The sequence below is a fragment of the Petaurus breviceps genome, unplaced genomic scaffold (assembly GCF_028583685.1).
Source record: "Petaurus breviceps papuanus isolate PSGF00001 unplaced genomic scaffold, PetGlider_PUasm1.0 90617, whole genome shotgun sequence".
Lineage (NCBI taxonomy): Eukaryota > Metazoa > Chordata > Mammalia > Diprotodontia > Petauridae > Petaurus > Petaurus breviceps.
The window spans coordinates 455,657-471,157 of NW_027187287.1; the positions used below are offsets into that span (position 1 = coordinate 455,657).

General features: G+C 36.0%; 1 protein-coding gene across 3 annotated transcripts in view; it reads left to right on the forward strand.

The window, feature by feature from the left end:
* SMURF2 (SMAD specific E3 ubiquitin protein ligase 2) overlaps positions 1-15,501 on the forward strand; it is a 178,785-nt gene that overhangs the window by 135,272 nt on the left and 28,012 nt on the right. For 2 of the 3 annotated variants that reach the window (XM_069063949.1, XM_069063950.1), the window contains 2 exons: positions 67-159; positions 1,502-1,660. In XM_069063949.1, the coding sequence (XP_068920050.1) occupies positions 67-159; positions 1,502-1,660 (252 nt within the window). The remainder of the gene's footprint in view (positions 1-66; positions 160-1,501; positions 1,661-15,501) is intronic. The other variant, XM_069063951.1, reaches the window with a different exon arrangement.

Below are 15,501 nucleotides of genomic sequence, written 5' to 3' on the forward strand. Positions count from 1 at the left end.
GATCTATTTCCTGAACTCATCTATTTGCTTTTTTATCTAGTGAAAAACTTCTATTTCTCCCTCCAGTGATAAACAGTCTGGGTGCAACATTGATACCCACTTATTGTCAGGACATATAGAGGATTTATGGAAAGAAAGTCTAGTGCCCAGGATAGAAAGGTATATAGTTTTTACCATTGGACAGAATATCCCATAAGAATGTAATCACAGATTCATTTAATTATGAATGAATGAATGGGCAAAATGCTGCTAAATTTGAAAAGAAGTGACTTTAAAACCATGCTCAATCAAATATTGTAACAACTAATGATTTCATTGTTTTGGATATTATTCAGATTACAAGACCTCCAACTCTTAGTAGATTATCTTTTTTTTTTAACTTTAAAAATAAATTAATATTTATATAAGACTTTAATGTTTGTAAAATCCTTTACATATATCATCTGGTTTGATCTGCACAGCACCTGCATACATTTACAGAATAATTTTAGTAATATCTTAAAATTAGCTTGATTGGGCTTTCCGTTTTTAGGCTACATCTTTTGTTAATTGTAAAATGAATGACAAACATATTGAAATAAAAGTCCTTATGTGTTCTAATTTTAACATTGCTCCCACAATAAATTAAATGTTAACCTTCCTAGATATATTTGCATTTTTATTCATCCCTAATTTGAGGGTAGGTAAAGGCCTTTTGGAGAGTTTGTGTTTTATAATCAGTTTTTTTTAAATGTTTTAAATGAACTAAAACAGGTATAATTACTTCTATATACTTTATAGGTAGTGAAAATATAAACAATGGAAAATTTTTTTTTTTTTGCTTTTTGGAGGGCAATTGGGGTTAAGTGACTTGCCCAGGGTCACACAGCTAGTTTTTGTGTTAAGTGTCTGAGGCCGGATCCAAACTTAGATCCTCCTGATTCCAGGACCGGTGCTCCATTCACTGTGCCACCTAGCCGCCCCTATAATTCTTTACTATTAATATTTATAAAACAGTATTTCTGTTCAAAGTAGTATAGAATTTCAACTTGTGTTGGCTCATGTTGCAGTAGCTTTATGTTAATTTTAAATCAATATTATGTTAGTCTTGCGGAGATGGAGGTCTACTAAGACAGAATATTATATACTTTGACAAAGTATTCGTATTGGATACTATGCTTACTTGTTTTCTTTGTTATAAGGAAGTTTAAATTCAAGAATGGGTTTTGGAAATTACTATAATGTAAAGACAGGTCATCAGTAAAACATTTAAAAAACATTAGAGCCTCATGAACTTATTTAAAAAGCTGATTATGTGAGAAGAGCTTTTCTTGAGAAATTTGTAGGGTATTGCTTGTTTTATCTGTTTGACCCTGGGGAATTAAAAATTCCAGTTAAATATATGGAGTTTCTGAAATAGTATATTCTCTGAGATTTCATGGAATTGTTTTGCCTTGTTTATACTTGGTTGGCTCAGCAGGCACGACACTGAAGTATTTTTCATTTATATTTGTTTTTGCAGAGATCTTAGCAACATCAATTGTGAAGAGCTTGGTCCACTGCCTCCTGGATGGGAAATCAGAAATACAGCAACAGGCAGAGTTTATTTTGTTGACCATAACAACAGAACAACACAGTTTACAGATCCTCGACTATCAGCTAACTTACATTTAGTTTTAAAGTAAGTTTCAGAAACAGTATGGGTTAAATTCCACATCTGAAAAGGATTGAATGGGTGATTTTGTAATTGTGTGGTTTAACTGATTTCTATCATCTTTGAAAGTTTAATAAAAATGCAATTGTATTTGCAATGGCAGTTTTAAACTCAATATTCAAATATAATCTTTTCCACCCATCAACAATGAATTATTCATTTTAATGTTTAAAATGGTGCCACCCTATCGGCCTATCCTTAGTGAGAGAAGGATAGGTAACTCAAATAAATTTGGAGTAGCTTATATTGGTGTTTCTGTTGATGTAATTTGTGGGTTCTCTTGAGTCTTTGTTGTCTCCTTTTACTTCATTTGACTCTTATTTATTTTAACTATTCATAGAATCTCTGAGGTTTAAAGAGATTAAATTGGTCAACCAGGACAGGCTTCTTTTTTTTTGTTTTTTTTTAGTTGGAACCTCTACTTGAGGGAGATACAAGGAAGTATAAAACTTCTATTAATCAGCCTTTGGTCTTTGTTAGCCATTCTGCTTAAATATTAAAGCACTGTTATAATGAATATTCTTGATTCCAAAGACAAAATAATCAGTGTTCTAGTTCTAGCTGTCATAATTCATCAATTGTTTGGGCCTCTCTTTGCTTTTATTTTTTCATCTGTTAAGTTGCTGTACAACATTCCTATGAAGAGGTAAAGATCAAAGAATTAATGTATATGAAAAAAATATATAAGGTAAAGTATTATGTAAATGCAAGGGACTTATATTAGGTACCTTTCAATACATTTTAATAAACACCTTTTAAATGCTTACTGAACTTCGAGCATTGGGCTGGCTGCTTAGGATATAAATATTAAAATAGAATAGTCCTTGTCCTCAGGGAGCTTACATTCTCTCAAGAGACAAAATATGCACAAATATAAATGCAAAGTCATTTTTGGGTAGAAGTCACTAGTAGCTTGGAAGACTAGAAAAGGCTTCATGTAGAAAGTGGAATTTGAGCTAATCCTTGAAAGAAACTAGATTCTCAGAGGTGGAGCTGAAGGAAGGAGTGCATTCTAGTCGTGGGGGATAGCTTGTGCACAGATATAAAAAAAGTCTGGAATATCAGAGAAACTAAACCCAGTGGGGAATAATGTAAACCTTTAAAGATAGCGTAGGTCCAGTTTTTGTGAATGACTTTGAATGGAAAAGAAAGGAGTTTATATTTGATCTGCAGAGTTTCTTGAACAGGGAAACAAGTAGAATCAATAAGACTGGCTACTTATTGGATATTTAATGTTCATGCCTTCATTCCTCTCCACCATACAGAAAGGAGGTACTTCCCATCTCCATCAGCTTCCTTTTATGTGTTGTCTTCTCCAATATAAACTTATTGAGGGCAGGTACTATTTTTCTTTTTACATGAATTTATATTCCCAGCATTTAGCATGGTGCTGTATAGCACATAGTAAGCATTTAATAAATGCTTAGTGACTTGACTTCACATGTGGGATAGTTGAGGATGATTTTGAGGTTGCAAACCTGGGTTACTAAAGTGCTGATGATGTTGCATTCTGTAGAAATGGAGACATTTGGGGGGCAGCTAGGTGGCACAGTGGGTAAGAGCGCCAGCCCTGGAGTTGGGAGGACCCAGGATCGGTTCCAGCCTCAGAGACTTAACACCTACACAAAATAACTGGCTATGTAACCTGGGGCAAGTTACTTAACCCCAATTTCTTTTAAAAAAAAAAAAAAGACGTTTGGAAGAAGGGTAGCTTATGTGTGATCCAGTTTGAAATTTCCTGAAGGTAGTCAGAAGACTGACTATGTATGATCCAGGATATGTAGATCCAGGAGCCATCTGCATAGAGGTAATCATTAAATTCATGTTAGCTGATGAAGTCACTAAAAGAGACTATGGAAAGAAAAGAGAAGAGGTCCTAGGATAGACCTTTGGTGTACCTCCAAAGTTAGAGGATGATATGGATAATGAACCAGCAAAAATGACTGAAGTGGTCAGTTTGGAAGAGAAGCAAGAGAGTATTATCACAAAAACCCAAAGAAGAGAGTATTCAAGAAGAAAGTATGATTAGCAGGTGCTGCTGAGAAGTCAGGAAGGATAGAGATTTTTAAAGGTCCTTGGGCACAGCTAGGTGGCACAGTGAATAGAGTACTGGCCCTGCAGTCAGGAAGACCTGAGTTTCAAATATGTCCTCAGACACTTAACACTTACTAGCCATGTGACCTTGGGCAAGTCTCTTAACCCCAATTGCCCTGCCCTCTCCCCTCCAAAAAGCAAAAAAAAAAAAAAAAGTCCTTGAATTTAATATTTAAAAGATCATTGGTGACTTTGGAGAGGGTGATTCAAGTTGAATGATAAGGTTGGAAACTATTACACAGATCTTAGAGTGAGGAATTTGACAGAAAACAGAAGATTTTATATAGGAGTTTGTCTGTGAAAGGGAGAAGATAGAGCTTTAGGGCAGGGGTTCTTAAGCTGGGATCTGAGAACTTATAAAATGATGACTATTTCAATGTAATTAATTTTCTTTGTAATCGTATATTTTATTTTATATGCTGAGAAGGGGTTCACAATCACCAGATTACCTAATGGGTCCATGACATAAAACCTATGAAAATTCTAAGGGATAATAGTGTCAACTGAAAGCTTTTTGTTTTATTTTATTTTTAAAATACTGGAGAAACTTGGGTGTGTTTGCAGACCACAGGAAAAGAGCTTGTAGATGGGGATAAAGAAGAGCAGAAGAAGGAGGGATGATTGTGTGGGCAGTCTTCTGGAGAGCATTGGGGGGGGGGTGTGTGATCAGGAATACTTCTAAGAGTTGTCCTTGGCAAGGAAAAAGGTCATGTCGTTATTTATACTCATACCCTCTACTTATCTATAACCAGTTTGCTCTTAGCAAATAGCAGGGTGTGTGTGTTTTTTCCTTGTTTACCTTTCTACGTCACTGTTGCATCTCATAATTGGAGGATGAATTTTCCGTTGAGTTCTGGCTTTTTTATCAAGAAGGTCTAGAACTCTGTTATATCGTTGAATGACCATCTCTTTGCCTGGAAGAATATGCTCAGTCTCACTGGGTATGTGGTCCTTGGTTGTAACCTGAGCTCTTTTGCCTTCCGGAAAATTGTATTCCACTGCCTCCGATCTTTCACTGTAGAGGCTGCCAAATCCTGTGTGATCCTCACTGTGGACCCTCGGTATTTGAATAGTTTCTTTCCAGCTGCTTGAAGTATTTTCTCTTTTATCTGGTAGTTCTGGAGTTTGGCCACAACATTTCAAGGACTTTTCAGTTTGGGATTTCTTTTAGCAGGTGTCTGGTGAATTCTCTCAATTTCTATTTTACTTTCAGATTCTAGTATCTCAGGGCAGTTTTCCTTAACGAGCTCTTGGAGAATGTTGTCCAGGCTCATTTTCATCATGATTTTCCGGTAGGCCTATGATTCTCAGATTATCTCTCCTGGATCTGTTTTCCACGTCAGTTATTTTTTCTTTGAGGTATTTTACCTCTTTTTCTAATTTTTCATTCTTGTTGTTTTGTTTGACTAATTCTTGGTTCCTCATAGAGTTATTTGTTTCAATTTGGTTGATTCTAGTTTTTAGCAAATCATTTTCCTTGGTTAATTTTTGGAGCTCCTTTTCCATATCATACACTTTTCTTTTTAGAGAGATGTTTCCTTCATTATAATGTTTTTCTAATTCTTCTATTTTGGTTTTGAGAGAATTATTCATTTTGTCTTCTATCTGGAGCAGGTGAGGTTCACTCTGTCGTCCTGGTCTATGGAGGTCCTGATAGGAGCTTTTTTTTTTTTTTTAATTTCTGGGCTATGAAGTGGTAGCCCCAGGAGTATTTGCTGTCCAGTACAGGGGCCCCTGTATTTGCTTCTTACCTTGCTCTTTCCAGTCCCAGCCCTTTGGTGATAGGCCTGGTAGTGGCCCTTGTGGTTGGTGGGAAGAATTGCCCTCTGAGTTGATCAGGCCCCTTCAGGGCCTGCCTCTTCATCCCCCTATGTATATTTAAAAAAAGGTTTTGTTGAAGCTCTTTTCATTCTTTTTGGTATCATGATGATTATATTCTATCACCTGATGCCTCTTCCCCCCCTCCCCCATAAAGTCCCCTCCCCTCAAATAAGTGTAGTCAAATCAAACATTCACACTTTGACTCCTGTCTGTAAATGTATGTCTTTTGTATATTTAGTCTGGTGGTTCTCAAAAGTGTAGTCTATAGAGTCATGATGGTCTCCAAGACCCTTTTAGGGAGTCCTCAAAGTTAAAGCTATTTTCATAATAATACTATCCACGTGATCACTAAAAAATAATAATGCTATCCACATGAATATACAGTGGAGTTTTCCAGAGGCTACATGACCTATGAATTAAAGATTTAGTTGAAAGCATGAAGACCGAGTTATGTATCTCATCTGCAAATTTTACTTTTGCCTTTTGCTGATCTATTAGCTTGTATTCATCTGGTATCAGCACCAGCTAATCATCAGAAAAGATTCTTTATGTGAATGCTTAGCAACAGCACAGGAGCTGCTGAAATATTTTAAGTATTGGATAATTTTTTTAATTTCCTGATTTATCCTGGAAATGTGATGACACAAAGGCAGTGTGAATAAAACTGCTGGTGCCTTAGCAGGAATGAAGGCAGTGCTGCTAAACTATACTTGCAATTCTGGTATTTGTCACCACCATAACATGCTCAATTAAAAAAAATACTAGTTTTACTTGAGAATGTACTTAATGAAGCAATAAAAATGACTAATTTTATTAAATGTCTGCCTTTATGTTCACATCTTTACAGTATTCTTTGTAATGAAATGAGAAATATAGGTAAAGCATTTTGCTGCATATCAAAATATGATTGTTATCTCAAGGAAAAGCATTCATACAGTTGTTTAATATATGAGCTGAAGTAGCTGATTTTTTTTTATGGAAACTATTAACTAAAAGAGACAGACTGTGGTTATTCAGACTTGGGAATTTTGAAGACAATTATATCCAAAAAATGAACAAAATGGTCCTGTCAACTTCAAGGAAAAGAATTGACAGTATCTACTGCTAGTGTTAAAATTTGAGCTTTTAAGAGAAAATTAGAACTTTTGAAAATTTGTCTCCACTACTGTGAACTTGACGGTTTCCCAGTACTTACTTAGACTTTTATGTTGAGATTGGTGGTGATATTAAGGAAACAAGTTTTTTTTTAATATTGTATAATGAAATATGTCATCATTTGGAAGATATGCATTAACTCAGCGAACCAATATTTTCCAAATGATCATTGTATGATATTACAAAATGATGAATGAGTAAAAACATTCATTTACAGTGTAAAATGGATCAGTGGATTTTATTCTAACAGTTTGAAAAGTTCATTGGTATGGCTTCAGATTTTGCATTACAACTAACCTTCTAAACTACCATTTGGGGGCAGCCGGGTAGCACAGCAAGTAAGAGCGCTGGCTCCAGTGTCGGGATGACCTGGGGATCAAATCCCGGGCTCAGACACTTAGCACCCCACCCAAAAACACCTGGCCGTGTAACCTTGAGCAAGTTATTTAACCCAAATTGCTTTAAAAAAAAAAAGAAAGAAAGAAAGAAACCACCATTTGTTGAGTTTGGGTATTGTATTGAAAAGAGTATGCAAAATTATTTGAAAAGACCATTAAAATATTTCTCCTTTCTCCAGTTTCTTTGAGATTGGATTTTTTTTCATATATTCAAACCAAAACAACATATCACAACAGATTGAATGCAAAAGCACATATTTCAGATACTAAAGAGTTGTAAAAATGTAAAACAGTGCCACTCTTCTTACTTTTTTTGTTTGGGAAATAGATCTCTTTTTCCCTAAAAATATATTATTTATGATAGCATGTTATGAGTCTTTTGCAATTTTAAATTAATAAACATTTTAAAACATTAGCAGTTTTATCTTCCACTAAACTAAATATTGATAGATATAACCACATAAAAGCTCTTTATGGTCCTTAGTGATTTCTATGAGAGTAAAAGGGTCCTAAGACCAAAAAGTTTGAGAACCACTGCCCTAATCCTTTACCTCTCTCTCTGTCAAGGACTAGTAAGCATAATTTACCCTCATATTTTTGGAGTCATGATTGATCATTGGCTTGATCATAGTTCTAAAGCCTTTGTAATATTTCCCTTCAAAATGTCCTCTTTTGCTTTTCCTTTTCTTTGCTACCCTATGTACCTTTGTGCAAAATCGAAAGACGTGATAAAAGAAGAGGAATGTAATGAACCAAATAATGTATAATTAAAGTCATTTGCTCCTACTCCCCAGCTCCTCTTTTTGTCTTTCCTAGGCCCTCATCATTGTTTCTTGTACTTTGTTTTAATTTTCCCTCTGTAGTCCAGGTTTGTGACCAACTCTTCCCTCTCCTATTCTACCATCCTCCCCCCCTCCCTTTTTTTTTTGAGGCAATAAAGGTTAAGTGATTTGCCAAGGATCACACAGTTAGTATGTGTCTTGAGGCCAAGTTTGAACTAAGATTCTCCTGACTTAAGGGCCAGTGCTGTATCCACTGTGCCATCTAGCTGACACTGCTGCTATACTTCTTAAACCTCTTCCTTCTCCCTGACTGTTTGCCTTTTGAATTTAATGTATTTTTACACCAAATGTTGATATTTAACCCTTTTTTGTTGGTTCAGATAAGGAGATTCATGAGATACCTGCTTCTCCTGTGCTTTTTTCTGTTTGTAGTATATTCTTTTTTTTACCCCAATTTTGAGAAATAGCTTGTTCCTTCTTTTTCTTCCTCATTTTGTCCATTCCTTTTTCCCTCTCTTAAAACCAATAAAATGGAGCAAAATCCTATCCAGGCTTTATGGATGTTTGTACTCTTTCTTCTGTTTTTATATTTCTTAGCTGCTTCTGCGACCCTTTTAAGACAGAGGTTTTTTGAAGGAACACTTGTTTCTTCTCCCTCTGATGAACCCCTTTCCTATTGCTCAGATATATTTAGTTACCTTTCTAGATTACTTTAGAGATTCTACTCAACTTTTTTTTTCATCAGGAAAGTTTAAAAGTCCTTTATTCTAGTGGTCTATTCCCCCTCCCTCCCATTGTATTCAGATTTTAGGGTAAGTTACTCTTGGTTGCAAGCCTTTATTTTCTGCCTTTTGGGATATTATATTCCATGATTTTTCTCTCCTTTATAGATGATGCAGCATTATGTTATCATCTTGACTGTTTTATTGGTAATTGAGTTCTTTCTGTATGACTGTTTGCAGTAGTTTTTGTTTGACCTGGAAATCCTGGAATTTGGCTTTGACATTCCTGGATGTTTTCCATTTGGGGTTTCTTTGAAGAAGTAATGGACAGATTCTTTCTGTTTTAGTTTTGCTCCTGGGTTCTAATAGAGCTGGCCAGTTTTATTTTTTTTATGATTTATTGAAATATGGTATCCAGGGTTTTTTTGGTAATAGTTTTCAGTTACCTCCCTTGACCTGTTTTCCAGGTCAGTTGCTTTTTATTAGGAGATGTATTTTTTTTTTCATTTTTTTTGACCAAAATATGCCTTGTTTTATGGAATCCATTGAATTTTGTTTGCTCTGGTCTGTTTTTCATGTTTGGGTGAGGTTTTCCACCTTCTATGTCAAGCTGTTTATTTTTCTCTGTTTTTCCCCCTCAAGCTTTATTTTCATTGTTTATCTCTGCTTCATTTTTTTCCAGTCATTATTTCTGACCCTACTTGTACTTGTGGAGTTAATCTTTTCGGAATCTATTTTCACTTACTCCATTGTATTTTTCATAGTATTTGTGTTTTTTTTTTAATTTGCTATTGGGACTTTGTAATCAGGCCAGTCGGTCCCACACTCTTGGATGAAGTGGGCAGTTCCTGTTTGTTTTTGCTCCTCCAGATGCTATTGTAAACTGAAGTTCTGGATCATACAACTGGGACCAAGCTTTGCCACTCTGCTGGAATCCTTGTCTTTAGTCTTGCCTCCTAGTGACCCAGTGCAGGTGTTGGCCTCTTCCCTTTCCTGTTTTCTTCCTTTTTTCACAATCCCTAACTGGGAATTGGTTTTATCCCTTGCTGTGGACAGTCTCCAGTTGTATGTTGGAAATTGTATTAGTTATAGGTTTCCTATAAAGCTCCTATACTACATGCCCCATGTCCTTGAACTGGCCTTGTCTCCTGCTTTGACTCCAAGTGCTCCAAAACATCTGGTACCTTCTCCTGTCTCCCTGAGAAGTGATCTTTGGGGGTCTAGCTCTGTCCTCTGCTACTGTTTTGACAGACCAGACCTTAGTTCCTATTGGTTTCAGACTCTTGAGTACAGGATCTTGAACTGGCTTCTTTCCTTCCTGTCATATTCCTGTCCAGATCACCTAAATGTGTGGCCCCATGAGGCTGGGTTGCGTTCAGGTCTCCCCATTCCTGCTCAGGATACCCAAAGGCTTCAGGTCATTTACCAGACCTCATGTTGGTTTTTGTTATATCCTTTCATGACTTTATTTCAAGAGCACCTCAGACTTCTGGTTTTCTTCTTATACAGTCCTGGACTGGATGGAGGAGTTTATTCCTGTTTCCCTTTGGTCTTCTTACTCATTGCTCTTTATGGAATCCTTCTTACATGTTTGTAGCAGTGTGTGAAAGAGCTATACTCCTCTAAAAATTTTCACAATCCCTGTTTTAACCAAAGGTTTTGAATGGCCTGCCTTCTCAGTAAAGTATGTGGCAAAGTTCTCTGCTTGAGAAAGTGAGGAGAGGGACTAGAATTGTCTGGGACTTTTAAGAAAGAAGAGACTTGATGGGGGAATATGATGGAGAATGAGGTATTGGATGGAGCAAAAAGGAATTTCCTTGCTGCAGTAAGGGTCCAGTTGAGGTTAGATAATATAAGTTCGTAATGGGCCAAATCATTAATTTCAGTCCTTTATTAAAAGTATAGGAGATAAACACTGGTGAAATTCCAAGTGCTGTGTTTCATCAGTGCTGGTGACATAAAGACAAAATGAAACATTTTGTCCTTACAGGAACTTAAATTCTACTATAGAATAAATCCCACACCAGAAACAAACCATCATGTCCACAGACAAGCATATCCAAAATATATGCAAAATAAATACTGATAATTTAATTAGAGGTATGTGTCATCAGCAACTTAGGGAATTAGGAAAAGCCTCTATAGAAGGGGCTTGAAATGCATCTTGAAGGGAGGTTGGGATTCTGAGAGGCGTATTTGAGGACCGAGAGCTTTCTAGGAGCTGGAAGGATAGCTTGTGCAAAGACTGATGGAGTGATGGCCAGCTGAATTCTGCTCTGTCCTCACTTGGATCCTCCACACCCTTGTTTTCTTGTTTATCCACTGATAAAGTGTGTCAGACCTGCATCACTTCGACCATCCTCTTCCTCCTCTCCTATTCACATGCTGCCAAACAAAACTGTAGAAAGTCTGACTTCAACTGAGATTTCAGTGCAGCCTAGCAATTTTTTCATTCCTCCTTAATTGATTCTTTATCTAACTCTCCACAAAAATAACTAGGTAGAGGAGTGAAGTGTAGGACCTGGAGTTAGCAAGAGCACCGGAGTTTAAATATGGCCTCAGACATTCAATGCAGTTATCCTTTCCGCCTCACAGGGGTTAGGGACTTAGTGCCCCCATGATCTAGAAAATCTGGCAGATATTTTGGTCCTCCCTTTTTACTAGAGAAGCCCGAATTTTTTCTTTTGCAATAGTCTACATATATTTTATGCATTTCTGAGCTTCTAAGCTTTTTCTGTATCATCTGCTGGCCTTCATATCTCTATGGCTTCTGCAAAACTCCCCCAAAATTCCTGTTTAATTTCTTATGCTGACCCGTGTAACATCATTTTGATGAAAAAAATTGTGAAGTGGAAGAGATAAGTACAGTTGTGTGGCCCTGGCCAAGTCGCTTAACATGTTTGTCTCAGTTTCCTCACCTGTAAAAGGGAGATTATAACAGGACCTACCTTGCAGGGTTGTTGTGAGGATCCAGTGAGATCATATTTGGAAAGAGCTTAGGCACAATACCTGGTACATAATAAACTGTACACAAATGTTACCTATTACTATTATTATTTCAAACCTCTCCTTACTTCCAATATGCCCAAGTATCATTCCATCCTTAAAAACCTTGGCTAGATTCTGCCATCCCCTTAAACCATTCTCCTATTTCTGTCTTTCTTAGCCAAATTTCTAGTAAAAAACTGTGTTTGCTGACTTGCTTCAGTTTCTCCCTCCTCCCATCCCCCTTCCCTCTGTAAAAATGTGAACTCCTGAAGTCCTTCACAACCCATCTCCAATTTTTATTTCTATCCTCATGGTATATTATTCTGCCTTCCACACTCTTCAGTCCAGCCAAAGTGCACTCTTCGAGTTCCTCACACACACAACCTCTCTCTCTCTTTGCCTTTGCACTGGCTTTCCCTTGTGTCTGGAATATACTGCCTCTTCACCTCAGCCTCATGAACTCTTTTCCTTCAAGACACAGCTAGCACCTTCCCTCCTAAGTTACCTCTCAGTTAACTATTTTATTCTGTATATAGGTATAGATATACTTGTCTCTCCCATTAGAATCAAACATTATTTCATTCATTGTATCTGTATCACCAGCACTTAGCACAATGCCTAGCACCTAGTAGGCACTTAATAAATATTGATTGATTGATTGACTTTTGAGTCGGATGACCTAGATTCAAATCCTACCTCTGATTACCTGTGTAAACTTGGACATGTCATTTATCCTCTCTGGGCCTAGGCTTCCTGATCTGTAAAATGAGGGGATTGGACTAGATGACCTCTGAGGTCTTTTCTAACTCTAAACATAGGATCTTAGCAAGATAAATAAAATATCATAGTGTAACTCTGAATTAAGATTAGAGATAGACCTACAAATTTCGGTATCATCTGCATTTGGCAGTAATAATTAAAGTTGTTAAAATGCAAGATCTCCCTAGTGGAGAAAGATCTGAAAACCAGTAATGTAATATAAAGCACTTTCTAAATCTTAAAGCATGCTATAAATGCCAACTATTATTATCAATTGTGTTATAATGTAATAGAAAGATCACTTCATGAAGAACTTGGTTCCAGTCCTCCCACTTGATTTGTGATCTTGGTCAAGTCCCTTAAGATCTTTTGGCCTCAGTTTCCACATCTGTAAAATCAGATGACTTGGACTAAATGATCTGTAAGCACCTTTCTTGACCTTTCTATGTTTAAGGAGCTAATCAAATGTCATAGCATGATGCTAAGCATCATGTAGAGAGTTCAGTGATGAAGGAATATTCTTTATCAGTAACATCAGTGCTCTAATGTTCACTTCCTTTGGTGATATGGACTGTGGACTAGACCCTGGGTGAGTATGTGTTTATGATTATGATTCTAAAAACAATATCCAAACTCATTTGAGAGTTTTCAACTCAAACTAGATTTTAAATTAGAGTTTAAGAAATCCTGGGAAGGAATATTTTTACTCATACTCCCTTTCAGGATACCTTTGGCATTCTTGTTTCTTGTTTTTGAACCAACTATTCACTCTCAATTACATTTCTTAAGGGACCTCCCTATTTTGATATGATTTGTCAGTTTTCCACACCTGGGGCTGTTACTGTAGATGCACAGCCAATTCTCTCATAGCCTCAGAACTTCTCAGGAAGATATAATAATAATAGCTAGCATTTATATAGATTTAAATATTTGCAAAATATAAATGTTATTTAATTTGTTCCTCACAACTCACTGTCAACTTTTACAGATAAGGAAACTGGGGAAGAGAGGTTAAATGACTTGCCCAGAATCACATAACTAGTAAATGTCTGAGGCTGTAATTGAACTCAGGTCTTAACTCAAGGCCCACCACCTTTCACGACCTTGGGAATTAATTGCCTTATCTTCTGCTTGTAGTATTCCTGGAAGACTGACTACTTCCTAGAATATTATTTTGCCTCAATTTGTGTTTCTCTAAAACCAGGTTACAATGATATTAGGTGAAGTGTAACTGAACAGCAAGTTACCTTGAAGCCTAGGCCTCCCTGTATTCTTATTTCTTCTGCTTTCTGAGTCTAGTGGAAGGAAAGTTAAATCTGTGTGGGGAAGTAGGGTCACTAGCACCTGCAGCTTTTCTGGGGAGTAGGTGGGGATGAGAGTAGTTGATTCTGTGCATAAGTTGTTCTGAAGTGTTGTTAAGTACAGGATTGCCTTTTTCTTGTGTTGTGGATTAGTGATTTTATATGAGTATTCTCTTCTTTGTCTGTAGAGGATTTGCCAAGCATGATGGAGACTTTCCTCTAGGTCTTAATATTTCATGGGTACAAGGGTGCAGCTCATGAGTTATCCATTTGTTATTCCTTATTATGTAACTTGTCTCCCTCCTTTTTGTAGTATATATTTCTTTGATGTTACTTTTTATGTCACTTCTTGTATGCCAGTCATCATTAATAAAATATGGCCTTCTGATAACTACTGTTCTCTCCTTTGCCCTTCAGATTACTTTTAATCTTTGGTGATTTGTGACATTCTGTGATTGGAAGCTGTATCGTATCATTGGTAGTGTCAAAAATGTATTATCTACATTTTTTCACCCAGTGATATATGGACATTCAAAAGGGTTTTTTCTTTTTAAAAACATGGTTTTCAGTTGGTTTAACTATCCTAAGAATTCTCAAATTTTAATTCCCTTTATTCTTTCACTTCAGGAAATGTGATCAGAGTTAATATGTAATGAAACAAATGATGAAAAAAATGAGATGATTAGAAAACAGTAGAACTAGTATAGAGCTGCCACATAGATTTCTTTAGTGGGATTTATGAAACACCTATTAAAATTTATTGAGATACTGAGACAAAAATTAAGTTTTTGTTTTGGGATACAGCAACTTTTATAAAAGGCCTTTGAAGACCCAGAACTTTAAGGGTTGCCTGGGTTAGATAACCTCTCCGGGTATAGTTGTACCTGAATGGCTCTTGGCCTCCCTACCTCATTATCTTTTTTTTTTTAATATCCCTGAGTTTGTTCTTAGTTTACCAGTTAGGAAGTCATCTCTGGACCCCCAACTTTTGTATGTAAATCTTCTGTCTTTTTACTGCCCCACTGGGAAACAATCTGGAGTGATACTACAATTAAAATGTATGTCTTAGAGTAAATGGGATAGGAATTTGCATTGCATTTTCCATTGGCTAGCATGAGTATAATATGAAATAATTACAAAGGATCTTTATTTGATTTCCATGCTATTAAGTTTTGAATCCTCAAGTAATTTTCAATGCGTTACCATCATTGCTTGGTTGGAAAATTTTATGAATGGTTAAAGAAGAAATAGTTTTCATTATATGAAAATGTAGTTGAAGTTTTAGAACCATTTCATTTTATTCTTATGGGAAAGGCTTTGAAATGCAAACTGCTACAACATGCTTACATTTTTTTCATTTGTACATCTGTCTTACGTTAGGGAAGGATTTTAGAAATTCAACCAAGTCATCAGTAGAGTCTCCAGCTTTATAAATCATCCCTAATGTTTGTATTTATAGTATTTTAGACATTATAAGGAAAGTGATTTTCATTTTTTTTGCTTAAAGAAAACATGATTCTTGCATCATGCTAGAAAAAGCCTACAAATTTTAAAATTTGTATATTTTATTTTTAATATGTTAGTTTATTTTTAAAACAAATTTTTAAATACTCAGTTTTTTAAAGAGAAAAGTTATATTTTATCCAAATATATTTTGTAAAGCTTGGTTTTTAGATGGTGTTGACTTTTCTATTAAGATATCTGTAGCATTTTTGACTAGGAATGTAATAAGGAAATTATTAAGTCATTTTCCAGTTTTAAAACACAAGAATTACAGATTCTTACATA